The 17882-nt window shown below is 40.5% G+C and overlaps 1 protein-coding gene across 1 annotated transcript in view; it reads right to left on the bottom strand.

Moving 5' to 3' along the window:
- The window catches only part of PPP1R2 (protein phosphatase 1 regulatory inhibitor subunit 2), a 122250-nt gene that overhangs the window by 12612 nt on the left and 91756 nt on the right, over positions 1-17882 (bottom strand). Inside the window, exons 3-4 of the mRNA XM_086944276.1 lie at positions 13755-13838; positions 5402-5496 (exon numbers count right to left, since the gene is read on the bottom strand). Of these exons, the coding sequence (XP_086800402.1) occupies positions 5402-5496; positions 13755-13838 (179 nt within the window). The remainder of the gene's footprint in view (positions 1-5401; positions 5497-13754; positions 13839-17882) is intronic.

The raw sequence follows: 17882 nt of genomic DNA, 5'->3' as shown, positions 1-17882 counted from the left end.
CATTATTTGGTTCTATTAGAAACTGCAAATATCACATCATGAATAAAGCATCTGAGAAAATCTGTGGAACACAACCTATCAATTTTAATGCCCTCTATACCCATCTACACTACTCTGTTTAATCCCACTTCTCCCCCAACTGGATTTCTTCTCCGTGATGTCTTTCTAGATCGTTACCATCTTATTCAATTACTCTCCCTATGATCATCTACATTACCTCGTGACCAATATGTGCCAATCGTAAAGTCGAAACACCTTCAATTCACAGCTATACTTTATTTCCTTCACACAATAATGAAATCTTGGCAAAAAATAGCCAGAGAACCTTATTTGTGTCTTACAAATGACCACATCTACAACAATAAGGATTTAAATGCTGGTTTACAAATGTTTACTGTGCCCAGGTACACTCCTTTGAAACAAATACTAAATAACATCAACCAATCTTAACATTATCCATCACTGAAACATAGTTCTCCCCAACCTTTCCCCCTTTGATATCCTAATCCAAAGCAGCTTCAAACACTACACTTATAAAGGCGCTGGCTTAGCTATTATTCTCAGACTCCTGGAACTGTGCCCAGACGAACCTATGATTTTTTCATCCTTAAACTTCCCCTCATCCTTTAAACATGCATGTAACAAACCTAGCAACTTTCACAATATGTACCACACACTTGCCCTCAGCAACCATACCACATAGAACACTTTCATGATATTTGATCTCAATATTTATTTATCACTCTTAGGAGGTTTTAAGATCCAGTGGAAAAAAACTCATCTAGGCAACAAGAAATATGCCCTTTCACAGGACCTACACAATTTTCCCCAACTCAACACAAACTTTCAATCTGGGTCTTACTCTTCATAACATCAATATTCATGTACCCACAAAAGTCGAACAGATTATCAAGTAGGCAGATGTAGAACTGCAAATGGTCTGCTAACTATAACAAAGCAAACAAAGACAACAAAATCAAAAAATTCCACTTCAGACATCACTAGATGAAAGTTTACTCTAAGAATAATCTCTGCATCTTTGCTTTTCAGAAAATAGCTTAGCAACTTTCACAACAAATTAACTCGTGGCATCACTTTAACTATCTCGGAAAACAATAGAAATAGCTCTTTCCCATGCTCGAAGCCAAAAGACCTGAACATCCACAAATGACATTAGAAAATTAAAAAAAGAATACAGATAAAACTGACAATACCAGAAACAATATGGGTCTTTCTGGGTTTGAAATTATTGCTTGCATTGCACACAGTGAGGCGTTGATGGTGTTGTCAATTGGTAATTAAGGGTACTGGGATTTGCTTAAATGTCACACTGCTTGACCATCACAGGTGAAGGGGTCTCAACAAGCACTGGGCTTGTTTTGCGAAGTGAAACAAGTATCTGGCACCCCTTTAAAGGTTAAGTGACTCTAGAAAGACTTCAAAGCCATATTCCTTATAGCACGGTTTCTTTCCACAGGTTTTTATCCACATATTGCATGCCATTTCAAAAAAATCTCCACCTGCTATATTCCCTTAAAATCGTTCATAAAAAATTGACATTGAATTAAACTTTTACTTTTCTGCTCCCTTATTTATTATGAATGTACTTCTCCTCCTCTTGTACCTTATGCATGCGCTTCTGCATATAGACTACTTTAAATCTCATGACTGCCAGTCTTAATCTCTTTTTTTGAAACCATATCCCTGCAATTTAAACAATATCTATTAATCCCAGCAAGCATTTTCTTCTCACATAACACCCGCTAAAGGTCACACCTCAGTCATTAATGTGCCACAGAGACAATAGAGTAAATGCATGGAATGGCTTCTTTTATCATGCAAGTGCAATCCCTCGAAAACAAATGGACTGACCACAAGCTCTGGGTTCCCAAATCGCTTGGCTTGCTACTCACTGCATAGCAATTCAAAAACCTTGTCAGTAGTAGTAAGAGCTATATAAATGCAATTTTAATGAAGTGTTGTGCAGTACTCCTTAGATGAATGAGAAAGGGCACATTGAGGAATAAAAACACTAGGAGTAAAATGTTCTTTCCAATTGAAAACTCCAAATCACTTACAAAACACTAGCCTTGCACTGCATCTAGAGACTGTAGTTAACTTGCTGAAGACATTAAAAGGAAACCGGGCTTGTTTTCCTGAAAAGCTCCCAATTCGGAAACTAGACTCACCTGCAAACTTTCTATCATCATCGAGATTTTGTACACTTTATTGCTTACTACGTCCAGACCTTCGTCAACACCTGTCTGAAGGAAATCCTTCAAATCTGCTGACCAAACACCACCAGCAACAACCACCTATGGCAGAAGGCTTTCCAACTCCCACCTCATGAGGAAAGCATGAAGACGCTGGATAGGCCACACCCTCCGCAAGCCTGCATCAAAACACCACCAAGCAAGCCGTGACCTGGAACCCTCAAGGGAAAAGGAAAAGAGGACGGTCAAGAAACACCTGGCACCGGGCCTCGAGGCGGACTGTAAGGAGATGGGTTACACCTGGAGCCAGAATGAAAGAAAAGTCCAGGACAGAGATGGCTGGAGAGTCTAGTTGATGGCATATACCCCAGGATCGGTAGTAAGCATAAATTAGTAAAGTTATTACTTTCTATGCTGCATTTTATTTATTAAACACTAACTAGGATTTGTGATTAGATCCATAGCATATATAACACACTATTTTTGGCTCCCTATTCTCATCCATCTCTACTCTCAATCACCAATCTCTCAAAGCCCCCTTAACTTTTAACCACCTTAATCTCCCACCAACTCTCCTGCCACTCAGTCCCACCCATCTCCTTTCACACCCTTACTCACACACCCTGCTTAATTTTGAACACCCACCATCACACTGCAATTTACTTTCCTTCTCACAATTACCACTGTCATTTGAATCTCTCATCTCAATTCCACCCTGCTCCCAACCCCTCCACCCCCCCAACTATAACAATCCCTCACAACCACTTAATCCCCCAATCACTATGAATCCTCCTAGCTAAATCTCGCCTTCCCTGTACCAATAACTTCCTTCTATATCCCCTCAATGCTCGTCTCCTCAACCTCTCTCGCAATACCTCCCATCCCCTGATTAGTCAACTTCTCAGAGCTTACTCTCAATCTCACTTTCAAAGTTCTCTCCCTCAATTCCTTACTCTTCCAATCTCTTCTGCCAAATCCCTCTCCACATCTGTGACACCTCACGATCCCTCCCTTCTAACATTTAATTTCTTAAAATTTCAGCCTCTCCTTGCTCTTTTAATCCCTCCCCCAACCTCCCACTCACTTGCCCTCACAGGTTCCACTGTTTCAACCCCTTTTTTCCCTTTTCAATCCTAATCTATGGCTCAAACACCTTCTCTCTTAAGGTCTCCCTCTAAATTCATCGCTCCTTTCCGAATTCCACCCTCTAAATATCTGTTCCATACCATTTTCTCTCTCAAAGTAAACCATTCCCTCTCTTTAGTCCTTCATTATCTCTCTCGCTTCCTTTCCCAAAGCATCTCAGCATCTGTCCATCTAACTGTTCCCTCTCAATCATTTGTCACTCTCCATCCATGCCACCTCTGCCACCACTATCCCTGCTCTCAAGCCTCCTTACTCCACCCACCCTCTCAATTAATTTTCCCCTTAGTCTGCCAGTACCTATTTTAATGCACTACTCTTTCAATACAACCCTCTCAACATCTACTTGTTTCACTAATCTCTCCCAGACTTTAATCACCACTTGTCTATACTGCTCTGGCTCACTGTTTCTCTCCCTTAATGCTGGCTTCTGAATTACCACTCTCTATCTCAGTACCTTCAAATCTCTATAGAAAATACTTAACCACAACTCCCTTTCAATTCAACTGTTCGGAATGGAATGTCCCTTCTTGGTAACAAAAAGTGGTGGCAGCAGCATAGTGTGATTAAAATAATCACAAGCGCGATCAGACCTTTTAATTTGGGTCACTTGAGTTGAGGACTGGCCCACCTGGGTAAAGTTCCACTTCTATGCACTAGCCCATAAACGTGCGCCGACAACCCTGTGACTGTTAAGTGTGGTTGAGTGTTCAGCACATGCATGGTTTGTGAATGAGCCGGAGAATGGTTGCCAGTGGGATCCTTTTTGAATACCTCTGTCCTGGCCTAACACAAGATGGAGGTTAAGGACTGTACCCTGAGGTAGTGGGAGTGTATTTCTTACATAGCTGAAACTCGAGTAAGGAGACAGACACTTACCTGAGGAGAATGGAGACAGGGCATCTTTAGATTTTCTATGAGGCCTTTTGGTTAGCAAGGAGTTGCTGCTAAGTTCTCCTCAGCACTGCCATTCAGTTGATGATTGGGGTGAGTGGATGGACTGCAGACTCGGATGCTAACGATAAGGAAGTCTCTAGGTGAGGACTGCTCTTTTATCATTTCCTACCTACTCCTTCGGTTGGGCGATTGACATCCAGGAGCTGAAACCTCACACTATTTGTCCATCTGTTGGGAGTGCTCCATGATGGAGATAAGATGGAGACAGTTCTAGTGCTACCTGCTATGCAAATTTACTCCACACAAATGTGGTTAATAAAAAACAGCCTGGGAAGCACACTTGAAAGAAGAACCACTTCAAATTGGTTCTACGTTTCACACTGTAGATTCACATCCTCGGTGTGGAAGTTGTGCATAAAAGTGGAACACAAACTACCCCACTTTGTTCCAGTTCCACGTTCTCTATGAAAAAGTTAGTGTGCGTTCTGCTGCGTACTCAAGCATACTCCTGTGCAACCAGGGCTGCTGTCTGACTCCCAGGAATGCGTTCAGTCCGGCATACCCCTTATTTCTGTGTTACACCCAGGAAGAAGCAGACTGCCTAACAGCAATCCAGAAAGGACACTGGTGACTGAGCCCTTCTAATAGATACTTGTTCTTGGCAGGCACGATCACATGGCTACTGAAGGCCCAGTTGGGCTGTGACTATGGGACTACTGAAGGCATAGCCAACAGAGCAGTCGGCCCAGGATATAACCTACCTATGGTCAAGATCGCACTGGATTATTCTGAACTGGCAACCACCTAGCTACTGTGACAAACAGCCACAACCCCTATAGTGGAGGTCCAGAAGCCCCTGTCGCATGGCCATATGAAAGTGGTCTGACAACCTCCTTTCTTCAAAACAGATTTTTTTTGTCTTTTCCAAAATCGTTAAATATGTGACACAGCCTCCAGCACACCATCCTCAATACCACCAGTGGCAGTTTTCAAGGAGCGTAGGCCCAGAGCTTGTCCATTTTCATAAAAAGATTAACTTCAAGGATCATACGGTCCTGCAAAAACATACCCATTGCTTGGACAAAGACAAATTATAGAGTGGAAATAAGGATCCAAAATAGGAACATTACATCAAAAGCAACCCATACCTCTTTCTTCGGGTGTTAGCTCTTCTTCGTCTTCTTCGCTACTATCGTCATCTTGAGCTAGGAATTTGGGTTCCATCCCTTCTGCAGCGGTTAACCTGCAAATTACACAGTGTGTTTTGAACTATGCAACTTATATTGAATTAAAAGTGTAAAGTGAGAAATTAAAAGCAAGTAGATTACGTTTCCAGGTTTCTGCTAAACTGGACAGTCTAATCTTACCGATCACTATCATTCGTTTACCTTTTGAATGAACAGTTTAGTTTTATTTTTTACTGCTACATAAAGATCCAACGACTATAAGAAAAAAAAACCTGTGCTGTCATGCAAGGATAACCATGTTTCAACACTACAGTAAATGTGATTACATTAATGCAACTGTGTCTACGGAAAGTAAAACCATTGGTAAACATTAAACAGACACCTTATCACCCACTTTTAAGCATATAAACCGAGTTATCATCTTAATGCACAATTTGTGAGAAGGAAATCAGACACAACAGAATTTGATTATGTAAAATGTACCCTTGGATATTCTTGTGACCATAGATTGTTCACCCACCAAATACACTTCTTTACAGGACACTATTGCTTATGGAGTAAAACAGAGAGAATGAACATTTATCAACGCTATGGAATTTGAATACATACTTTGATATCCCATTTCTACAACATAATCGATATACAAACAAAGACATGCCCCAGTTTCTTTAGAGATCGTAATTAAATATAACCTTCCCAGGCCATTGTATTTTCCCCAAGTTTTGCTCTTTTAACTATCCCACTTATGTGTCTTTAGATAAATAATTTGAGACTCCATGGTGTTTGTTACATAGAACAGTTTCAAACAGAATTGTTTAGTTACTTTATCCAGGAAGACCCTATAAACTCTACCCCTTCCTCATCGAGTAGATCATCCAGGAATATGCATTACTTTTACAATCCCTTTTTGATGGCTGCCAATCAGGTCGCTGCTGCACTACAGGATGTACACAACAAGTTATTATTGCCTGATCTGGTATTAGCAAAAAAAGGTCATTCGATTGTAATGTGCACAGCAGAAATACTATCACCTAATCAAAAAAGGCAGAAATAAACATGATTAAAAAAAAAGAAAACATTTGGTATGCTGCGGAGATAAATTTGCATAATATCACAAAAAGGTGCTCATCTTTTGTGAATCATTAGCAGATTTCCTCTACTCAAAAACTGCCCTCTTTTGTGATTCAAAGCTCTCTATCTTCTTCACAAGCGTACATATGTCAAAAACCTGCAGTTGATAACTCTTAAACATCGCCAATTTTCATGACCTTGTTTGAAACTGCCTTTCATCTGTGTTCACTTGGGTAATGCAGGGTGTATTCTGAAACAACTTGCGAAACAGACGAGGCCCTCTGATGTTAATATACAAAAGGGATGCAGCATACATGGAGGGAGATACAACCACATTAAAAGGTATTGTCTCCCCTCCCAACAGTGAATGTGCCTTGTGGTGGGAAATAAACAGTGAAAAATAGTATATCATTGGTGGCTTCTGAAAATGGGATCTAGATAACAAAGGCTATCTTCAGCAAAAGGTCTAGAAATTGTGCACACACGTCCAGCAACAATAACATATCCACATATATGTTTTCAGTTATGTCATGCACTAATAGCAGATTTTGAGGGCTTGAAGAGTTCCTTATCCCCTCTGGAAGGCAGGGTGATCACCAAAAGAATTAATAGTAAACAATTCTCAAAAAGTGGATTAAAGACACATTTACGGAGGCCTCCTTGTCCTCTTTGTTTATAACTGAACAAGCTCACCGAGTGCTGACCGGGATCCCTCCGGCTGGCGCTGCACCCTGTACTCTTATAGCAAAAATCCGAAATTACAGGGACTGCAACCGTATCCTCAGAGATGTCCGGCGGGTGGGAGACCCCACCTTTGAAAATCACACAATACGCATATTCCCAGGCTACACTCGGCTGGCCCAACAACAGAGAATGTCCTTCACTAGTGTGAAACAGAAGCTGAGAGCAATGCAGTTGCAATATATGCTGCTCTACCCAGCTAAGCTAAAAGTAATGCACATGATTCTAATTTCTTCTCTACCGCTGAAGCGGTGTGGGAATGGTCGGAGGTACAAGGCGAGGGGCGACCTTTGATTTCGAGAAACACAGCTAATTCATCCTGGGGCACACAGCGCTCACGCAGGTATAGCAGACGCCTACAATACAATAAACAATCCTCCCACTCATCTCAAAGTCGTGGTACGGTAGGATGGATCCCTGAACTGGAGCGATTCACCTCGGACGGAGGTGACTCACGGCTACCTCACTTGGATCCGTCGCGACTGAAAATTGAGCGAGAGGAAGCCGGAGCACTGGTGGAGGGCGTGAACGCCTCAAATTTGGACACCGGAGATGTCGCAAACAGAGGATCCTTGACCTGCGGGGTCCTCATGCCCTGCATTTACTTGGACACAGATGGCACTGAAACAGGCGTGAGATTTGGACAATGAGTGTGCTGATGGCAGACTGTGGGTGTATATGGAAGCGTATGGATGAGGAGGTTGACACTCCCTCACAGACTGGGACCCCTGGCACACAGACCGGGGATGATGGGGGACCCCCCCACCTGCCCATACAATACAGACTGACCTGGGAGTTTAGGTTATGGGCAGCAAGGGTGCCTGACTGGTTATAGTGGGGAGAAGAGAGTTGTGTTTGTACTTTGACAATGCACAGGTTGCCCCACAGCCTGATGTGCTACCCAGCTACACACTGCAGGAGCTACATGGGGGCAAGGCCTCGGTACTATGTTACCAAATACATTAAAAGATCCATTAGAGGGGGAGTTATAGTCGCAAAACCACACCGGTCTCGGTTAGAAGATATATGAGAAGTACTGCTCTGCCAACTGCTGCTCAGTTTTTTTCTTTTACTGTTTATATGTTTTATTTATAAAATGTATCACTTACTTATTTACCTAAAAATAAGGATGTGCAGCTTCTTTAGCATTCGGATTGTAACACATGCTCTGGCAAGCACTTACTTGCCAAACACTTGCAACAAAATTATGTACTGTATATATGATGTATATGCTTGTACTATATATTGCTGCTATGTGTTTCCAGAAACAAACACAAGTGTAAAAAAATAGATATGTTGTAACAATTTCACATCTCTGCAATGGCACTCATCTTGGGAGTTCTGTGGGTGCTTAAACAACTAGGCTTGCAAGATGTCCTTTCTGAACATAACACCCTTGGTAAATGAGAATGCCTTTGAATGAGTATCAGACCTTTTCTGGAATGAAATAGTTTTCCAAGCTGTTAAAGAATGTTGATAAATGGTGGGATCTTGGAGATTTTAAGCACTTTGTAGACATCTTCTAGATTGAGTTCTTCATTGCTGATAGAAGCTGCACAACACAGGGCTACAGATTACCATGTAAAAACATGATTTAGGAAAAACTAGTTTATAATAGTGTTCCATCCTGGTGAGAAGCAAACAAAGACAGAAGTAGTCTTGGCTATGAAACGCCGGATTTCAAGAATGGGGTCTTGTTTAAAACATTCAACTTTTTCTCCATCATCAATATCTTTAAAACTCTCAACCTTAAAGTTGACATGGAGTTTGTCTTTGAAGTAAAAGACAATAAACAACGGCCTATATTCCAACATACGACAAGCATTTGCAATGCAATAAGTCTCGCATTTAGGAGTGTTTAAGCTATTGGCATTGTAATTGACAAAGCCTTTTATTTATCTGTTTTGATATTTAACACATAGATAAAAGGCATTGTCATTTACAAAGCCAATACCTCAAACTCTCACAAATGCGAGACCAATTTGATTTCAAATAAGCGCTGCCATTCCCCTGGGCAGCTTGGAAAGTGGAAGAGTGCATGGTGCACTGAATTTTACAGGAAAGCATGTTGAGTCTGCAGTAGGAGAAAATAGTGCTTACAGACTAAATAAGACGTTCATATAACAGAAGTAAAAGGGCCAGTCCTCATGGGAGGTTACAAATGAAGACTAACAAACCTATTAACGAATCAGAAGGCAGAATTTACGAAGGACATAGACACAAGCCAATGACAAATATGGGCGGAGGGTGAGTGGGGCTTCAAGTCTATACTCTAATACAGCATGCTTCCCAGAGCAGAACATGGGCTGCCCAAGCTTAGTAAACTAAAGATGTTGCAGAAAGCAGCTGCACGCCTTCTTCTAGAAATTCCCATATTCATATCGGTGACATGGGGATTAAAGCAACTTCACTGGCTGCCAATAAGGCTGAGATTAATGTTGAAGGCCCTCTGCATCGTTTCTAAAGCCCTGCAGGGCACTGGACTGGATTATCTCAAGAAGAATTTTACCTGTTATAAGCTTCTTTAAGAACTTTGCAGTCATCCGCAGCAAACAACGTAACTGTTCCCAAATTGACACTTCTTTCTTGGGGAGGCAGAAGTTTTGTGAATAGCCCATTTCCTTCCTGGAATGCTCTGACTCCTCATTTAAAACATATAAACAATCTCCTAGCTTTTAGGAAAGCTTTAAAAACCTGGCAGTTTGACTTTAATCATCTTATAGCATGGCTACTCTATTCTTTCATTCGAGATGAGGTTGCCTTTCCAGCTAGCGCCACGACACCTACGGGTACACATGCGCTTTATAAACTTATTTAATGTAACACAACAATAGTTAAATCGTGGTTTCCAGAGTCACTGAGATGTCTATCTTCAGTAGAGGCAATGATGGCGAGCAACTAGGAGAACAGTGCCAAAATGCAGGACTTCCCAATATCAGGGCTTGGTAGTAACGGCTGCTATGGAGATGTTGCTTCTTTGTTCTACCTCTTCAAGAGCATTTCAGAGAAAGGTTGCTTTTCATGGAGAGTTTATCTCCATCCTGGAGTATGTTTTTCCCAAAACGGCATACTCCCTGCAGTTCTCGAATTTTAATGGCAAGAATCGGACTAAAAGTAGCAGAAATAGCACAAAAGATTCAGAATATTGGAACCTGGGCCAGCAGTATATATCCAGAAAAAAGTTAAAACCTCAAAGAGCCTGGATGCCTGGAAATTCCTTTGTAAATGATAAAAATGGAAACGTCTAATACTAGTGAGGATATATTTAGAATGAGGGCCTTCCAATCAGTAGCTCTGTAATGAAGTCTAAAAATAATAATAAAAAGTTGAGCTCTAATATTGCCACTAACAAATCTTGATTGGATGCAAACAACCCCATTGACTAGGGGCGAATGTTTGGTTTGCTCTGCATTCCCTTCATCATTTGTTTCTTTTGAAATATTGATTGGGACCATGCAATTATGGTGAACACCAAAGAAGAAAATTAATTTGGAGGACGACGAAATCACATGACGGAGCTACTCCACTTCTGATTCTTGGTCATTAACTGCCTAGTGGTAATAAATGCAAAATTCGCCTCATTTAGCCCTCCGAAGCAGATGCTGTCACCAAAATAAATAGCAGCTCCATTTTTGTTAGACCTGTAATGAACGATGTGGCATTCTTGTGAAGATGTATCAGTCATTTTATCATTTTCGATAGTTACTCAGAAGATTTAACTAAACAAACTACCTGCAACAGAACAGGATTAAGATGCTCACAGCAGTCAACAATGTAATCATAATTCTCCCACCATACACCATTTATAGAACTGACTTCGCTGAATATTGGTGCAGTGCACTGAATGCATTTGAGGTGACCTGCTAGATTAAAACCATGTGTAAAACCTGTGCCTGGATGCATAAGGATGTAGAAATTCTTTAGGAGCGAGCTAGATTTAAGAGGTAGAACACTACCTTAACTTCACAAAGCTGTGCTCACATCAGCGAGGTCTGCTCAACATATGCTTATTTTGAAATTGTATTGTAATTGCATTTATATATCGCTTACTACCCCATACGAGGCGTCAAAGTGCTTTTTCGGCGAGTAGCACGCTACTCGGAAAACCATAAAGGATTAGTGTTGAGTTGGTATAGTGAAATATGAAAGTAATTTGGGTGGTGGATAGGTTAGTATGTTATTTGGATTCAGAAGGATAGCGGAGGATAGCAGAGGGAAAAGGTTTGCATTTATATAGCACTTGGTGTTGAAGAACTTTCTTGGCAAGTAGCATGCTACTCTGGCACCCATAAGGATTAGTGATGAATTGGTATAGTGAAATATGAAAGTAATTTCAATGGTGGATATTAGTCAGTTAGTTGGATTGAGAAGGATAGCGGAGAGATAGAAGAGGGAAAAGTTTTCCATTTATTTAGCGCTCGTTACCCCTGATGGGTGTTGAAGCTCTTCTTTTTTTAGGCGAGTAGCAGGCTGCTCCGGAACCAAATAAAGGATTAGTGTTGAATTAGTATAGTGAAATATGTGTTTGGTGCGGTGCCCTTTAGAATGGCACAATACATGCAGCAGCCCTAAAGAACCCTCTCTTGTACAAGGCCCTTGGTACCACTGGTACCTTTTACAAGGGACCTGTATGTGAGCCAGAGGTGTGCCAATTGTGGAAGCAATGGTACAGGATTGGGAAAGAACACAGGTGCTAGGGCCTGGTTAGCAGGGTATCAGCACACACTCAGGCAAGTTAGCATCAGATATCAGGCAAGACGTTGGGGGGTAACCATGCAAAAAGGGGCACATTCTTAAACTTATGGTTAAGTCTGATGTATCACTACGCTTTTGTATTTGCTGAGGAGCACAAGCAGAAGGCTCTGAAAGAGGGGCATCTGTGAGATGAAACACAAACAGATATTGAAAGCAACTAACATGACACTGTCTGGGTATATCCAAATGATGACGAGAATTTTCCCATTTCATACCATCCTGGTTGGTAAGAACTGATGCTGGGGTTGCAGATGTGAGATTTTTCCCAGCTACATGTTGGGTTCTCAAGCAGGCGGTGTGAATACAGCTAGTTGGTAAATGGGAAGCTGGATGTGATTTTATCAACACAAAAAGATGAATTACCTTTTTAAACTGGCTTGTGCCAACAGTTCAATTAACGGCCAACAACAAGTTTACTTCCCCAGCTTGGGAGTCGGGCCAGGTTGGAACCCGTAGGCAGAGGTCACGAATAATACGGATGATAATCACACAGGACTGCAGAGCATTTGCATGTTTCTCCACAATATTCTTAATGGTACAACCGTCATCACGCTGATGCCCTTTAAAGCGACTTAACGCAATGCTATGCTATTATCTTCACTTGGTTCTTGGTTGCACATTGCGAGGACCGAGGTTAGATTAGCAAATCTAACCAGTCAAAAGAATGGTTGGTCAGTATAGTGGCGAACCGAAGTTGTGAGTCGCAAACAACTTGTGACACCATGTATTTTACAATCGAAAGAGACAACTTGCATGTTAAGATGGCGACCGAGTAGGACGTGCCTGCTCATCGCTCCGGGCCCTGGCTTGGGCCTAGCCTGTACAGTGTCCTATAGCAGATCCCCTGCCACTGTTGGGGAGAGGGAGAGGGAGAATGAATGAATGAATTCCCACAAAGACAGGTCTGTGAAAGATCTCCTCCTCAAGCCAGGTGACTAGGCCTACTCTGCTGGCATGGGTTAAGATGGCAGTCCCTCGCAGGCTGACGACCTTCCCGCCACCGATTACACCCATAGTCCATAACCCAGACTTCCTTCAGTCATGTTTGTTTTTCCGTTATCCAATCCAGACAACACAACTGCCAGGTTGCAGCCCTATGACCAAAAAGCGAATTGGCTTGTTCGTGGTTTCTTGTGTGTTGAAACGATTAAAGAAATTCTAAACCAAAAAGTGACTAACCGTAAAGTGTGAAACAACAAGTTAATTATGATGAGGGCTCTGTAGCAAATAATGCGCAGTGCCCGTTGGTCTGGAGGACTTTGAGGCATCTACAACAAACAGTAAAGAGTAAAACAAGCTCTTCTAAGTGGAGTAAAAATCAATTGCAGACAAGTAAAGATGAACGAGTGATGAAGTGCTTATTTGAAGACTGTAGACAAAAGGCCTTGGGTCATGTGCACAAGACGTTTAAAACCCAGTGGCATGGTATTACAAAATAGTTGCATAAATACAAGAGTATACATAAAATAAATGTTTTCAATACCACTCATTCTGGGAGGCAGTTTTGGCAGATTTTCTGGATATAAATGCTACAAATTTGCAAAAATAAGAATCCCATAGGGATGTCAATCGCATAGTCAGTGTTTCAGAGTTGAATATCTTTGAGTTAAGCAACATTCACTTTTACAATAAAATCCCCAGACAATAGACTAAAGGTTAATTAGGGTAACTCATAAAAAGAACTCAAAAAAAGCTTATTCTGTTACAGCATTTCAAAATAAGGAATAGGTAAGTTATTATAAGTTACCTTTGAGCTAAGACATCTGCGGTTAAGGTTTCATTTGATCCTGAATCACTCAAAGCACCCTCATCTTCGTCATCACCCATCATTCTAAAATGACAAAAAGAAATAAAAATACATATTTAAGTCCTTTGGGTAGGTGAAATTAAATGGCCAAGTTCGACAATCGATATGTGTATATAAATCCTAGGCAATCACAACAACAGTAAGGGAAAGAGGATTGCAAGAAGAAAACATGTAAGACAAAATCTATTATAAAACGAAATATTTCTTTTTAATTAAACATTCATATTAAAATCATAGTTCATATTCAACAAAATACAATTACAAAAATGCAATTACAATAGGACAAATTAAAACACTCAATATCAAAGGTGGCAATTTAGTAGTATCGACGCGCGTTTCGGCGTTAAGAAAACGCCTTCTTCAGGAGCCACAAATGTTCTGAAAAATACAAATAAAAACAGAAAAAACAATCATAAACCTTTATCCTTTTTTTTTTTAAAAAAAGGACACTTTTTTTACATATTCATAAAATCCATTGTCTAAATACATAGTCTAGTACATTTAACAAGCAACCTTTTCCCTATATGTTAAATTAACATATGAAATACATATTATAAGCACTTTTTAATACAGAATTTGAGCAGTTGCATTTCATGGGACCTGAGATCACAGACCCTACCTCTAAAGTTCCAAAAGAATCAGTGGAACCTCACCATGTATGATAATCATACCTAATCAGAAAAAGTTAGGTCCAAGGGAAGGATAGCCCTAACACCCTTCTAATTGAGGCTCTAGATAATAGTATGTACTCAACCAACCGCACCAGATATAAATACAGGGCAGGTCAAGAACCCCAGTCTCTGCGAGTTCAATTATAGTGCCAAATTAATTAAACATTATACGGGATACTTTTGTTGACCGTCAAGAACTTACTAAAAGATAGTGAATTCCTATTTGTAGTGCTCGATGTCACGAAAACAGTAGACCAATATCTACTTTTTTGAGTCCAATATAACTACACTTTAAAATGTTCCAGTATCGCCTAACTGTGAAAAATAAAAAGATAAAAGCATTTATTAAGATGGTATTTCAGAAAATGCATTCAATTTAAAATCATATAACGGCACCAGTTTTAAGAAAATAAAGCCATCCTAATTTGCTCACCAAATTAAAAACTACTCGCAATATTTTAGTAACCGTTCTTCCACATGGACGCATTCAATGGCGGGTTGTGAATGTAATCTCACCAAGAGAGCGTTTTCTAAATGTTACACGTGCCGTATCTAAAAGGAATACAAAAAGAACAACCTAATCTTCTACTCTATATTATTTCTAGGCAAAATGTATATTAAGAAAAACCTTATATGTTTACCTTCTAAGTTGTTGAAATTATTTCCAAATAATATTCTCTGTTGTCAGTGCTCAATCGGAATATAGCCGATGGCGTGTACTCCAGACCGATTAGATGAAAAAAGTTTAGCACGTGATATCTGAAGAAAAACGACACAATGCAAAGGGATACATTGTTGCGGGTGTCTAATATATAAACGGCGGCTCTCCCAAATCGTTATTTTGTTAAACATAACAAAAATAGTCCTTACTCACCAGGAGAAGTTTTAATACAGACGCCCATATACGTATGCAAGCCTCTGATTATTTCTGCAAGTAAAGCGGGAGCGTGCACTGATACACGACTGATGTGTTCACGTTTTCTATGATACGAAGCCACGAATGCACGTTGCATTTTGCCATGTTGATCTGCCTATATTTCAGTACAAATACCATGTGATTACTATTCTATAGCTTGAATCTAGGTTTAAAATTCACTATTCCCTGGTTCTGTTTAGTGAAATTATAAGTACAATATAGATGTGGTTGTATGCATCTGTCCTAGATATTTTTGTAGAGAATAATTAGTTCCCAGGGTTTATTATTTTTATTTTTTTTATTTTTTTCATTATATATTTTTGTTATTATTTCATGGTTCTATACCATATATTATGGAGTAACAATAGATAGCTACGAAAATCAGTACTATCTTAATGATATCGATCACGATTGTTATATTCCCCCCCCCCCCTCTCCATTCTTTTTTATTTTCGTCCTAGTAGCCCTGTAGATCGGGCTAAGCTCTACCAAATCGCCGCTGGTTCTTTACATTTCTCACAGAGTCAGTCACATGACCATTGCGATAAGTGCATTTAAAACAAAACCAGGCCTCGGTCTGGTGATGTACCTTTTAACCGCCGGAAGACGCCGACAGCGACAGCCATCTCCTGCCTCGGCGCCCGTTGTTAAGATAAGCGGCCGCGTTTTGGTAAGCAGTTTTTAGTGTGGGCCTCATATCTCGGTAATAATCCTTAAATGTAAAGCCTTAGCGGTATTTTAACCGATTTTCTAACTAGAAATTTCCATCTGTTTCAATTTTATTTAGATCTTGAGTCTTTGCCCGTGGCTTCGTATCATAGAAAACGTGACTGTGTGTGAACACATCAGTCGTGTATCAGTGCATGCTCCCGCTTTACTTGCCGAAATAATCAGAGGCTTGAATACGTATATGGGCGTCTGTATTTTTTAAAAAAGGATAAAGGTTTATGATTGTTTTTCTGTTTTTATTTGTATTTTTCAGAACATTTGTGGGTCCTGAAGAAGGCGTTTTCTTAACGCCAAAACGCGCGTCGATACTACTAAATTGCCACCTTTGATATTAATTGAGTGTTTTAATTTGTCCTTTTGTAATTGCATTTTTGTAATTGTATTTTGTTGTATATGAACTATGATTTTAATATGAATGTTTAATTAAAAAGAAATATTTAGTTTTATAATAGATTTTGTCTTACATGTTTTCTTCTTGCAATCCTGTTTCCCTTACTGTTGTTGTGATTGCCTAGGATTGATATACACATATTGTTTTCCCTGTCCTAGTAACTGTATCAATTCTTCACAGGGGATCCTTGTTGTTCACATACAAGGTCGTGCTTCATTTTTAAAGGAAACTCCACCAAGCTGTTTAATTTCAAGATGTTTATCTGTCAAACAGTTGCCTTAAAATGCAAAAGAAAGCAGCAACCAGGTGCATCGCATTATTAGCCGACGTGACTGCGTAGTGCGCGCGACGGAGAAATGGAGCAGGCTGGCAACAAAACATGTCTGATGAGAGAATGAGGTTGTAAACTTCTACGGCAAATCCCGCCCGCTCTTTTGTTTTTGATCTCAGAGCAGTTTACCACTGCTGTTTAGAGCTAAAGTGCAAGTGCCCCCTCTGTAAAATTAGGATTGTGATTCATTATCCATGATTGGCTTATATGATTTACTGGTAAGACCCTAATAAAGTGCACTGTGTGTGCATAGTGCCTGTAATTTAAATGCTACTAATAATCTAATGGCACTGCAGCACTGATTGTGCCACACACGAGTAGTCCTGCCAACTTGTCTCAGGCTTGCCAGTGCAGTGTCTGGGCAGGCAATTTTAAGCTGCCATGTCAACCGGCAAGCACACTTGCCAGGCCCAAGCTTGTTACATCTTACAAGTACAACTTTCAATTGGGAAGAGATAGAGATTTGGAGTTTAGATTCCCTAAACTCAGGATTTAAAAAACACATCTTTCTGTGAAAGTGTTGTTTAGGTCTCGCCTAGCAACGCAGGGCATGCGCTGCACGCTTTAGCGAGATCTATTGTTGTCGGATTAGCTTCGGAAGGGGAACAGGAGATGTGCAAACGCCCAGACAGGCAATGTGCACATGTACGGGTCACGTCATTTGTTTTGGGAGGGAGGCATGTTTTGTGCCCTTCCTGACTCCTCTCGCCGTGCCTGCCAGGACAGCATATGTGCATGCGTATGGTGTGACCCTGTAGTTCAGCTTTCTGCTTACAGCACAGCACAATTACAAACAATGCGCACCTTTTGTGTAATTAGCGCAAAATCGGGCCCTGTTATTCCACGCAGAGCTCTTTCACTGGACGTTTGACGCAGCGACACTCCGGGTCAAAGCGCCCAGGCGTAAAAACTCTTGATGTAATTTCGTCAGTTGTGTTCATTTACCGAGAGGAACTGTGCAAGTGCTTCATTTTTAAAGGAAACTCCACCAAGCTGTTTAATTTCAAGATGTTTATCTGTCAAACAGTTG

Source organism: Lissotriton vulgaris, chromosome 11 (genome assembly GCF_964263255.1).
Source record: "Lissotriton vulgaris chromosome 11, aLisVul1.2, whole genome shotgun sequence".
NCBI lineage: Eukaryota > Metazoa > Chordata > Amphibia > Caudata > Salamandridae > Lissotriton > Lissotriton vulgaris.
The sequence above is the reverse complement of the archived record's forward strand: the minus strand, read 5'-3'. Positions and strand labels throughout refer to the sequence as shown.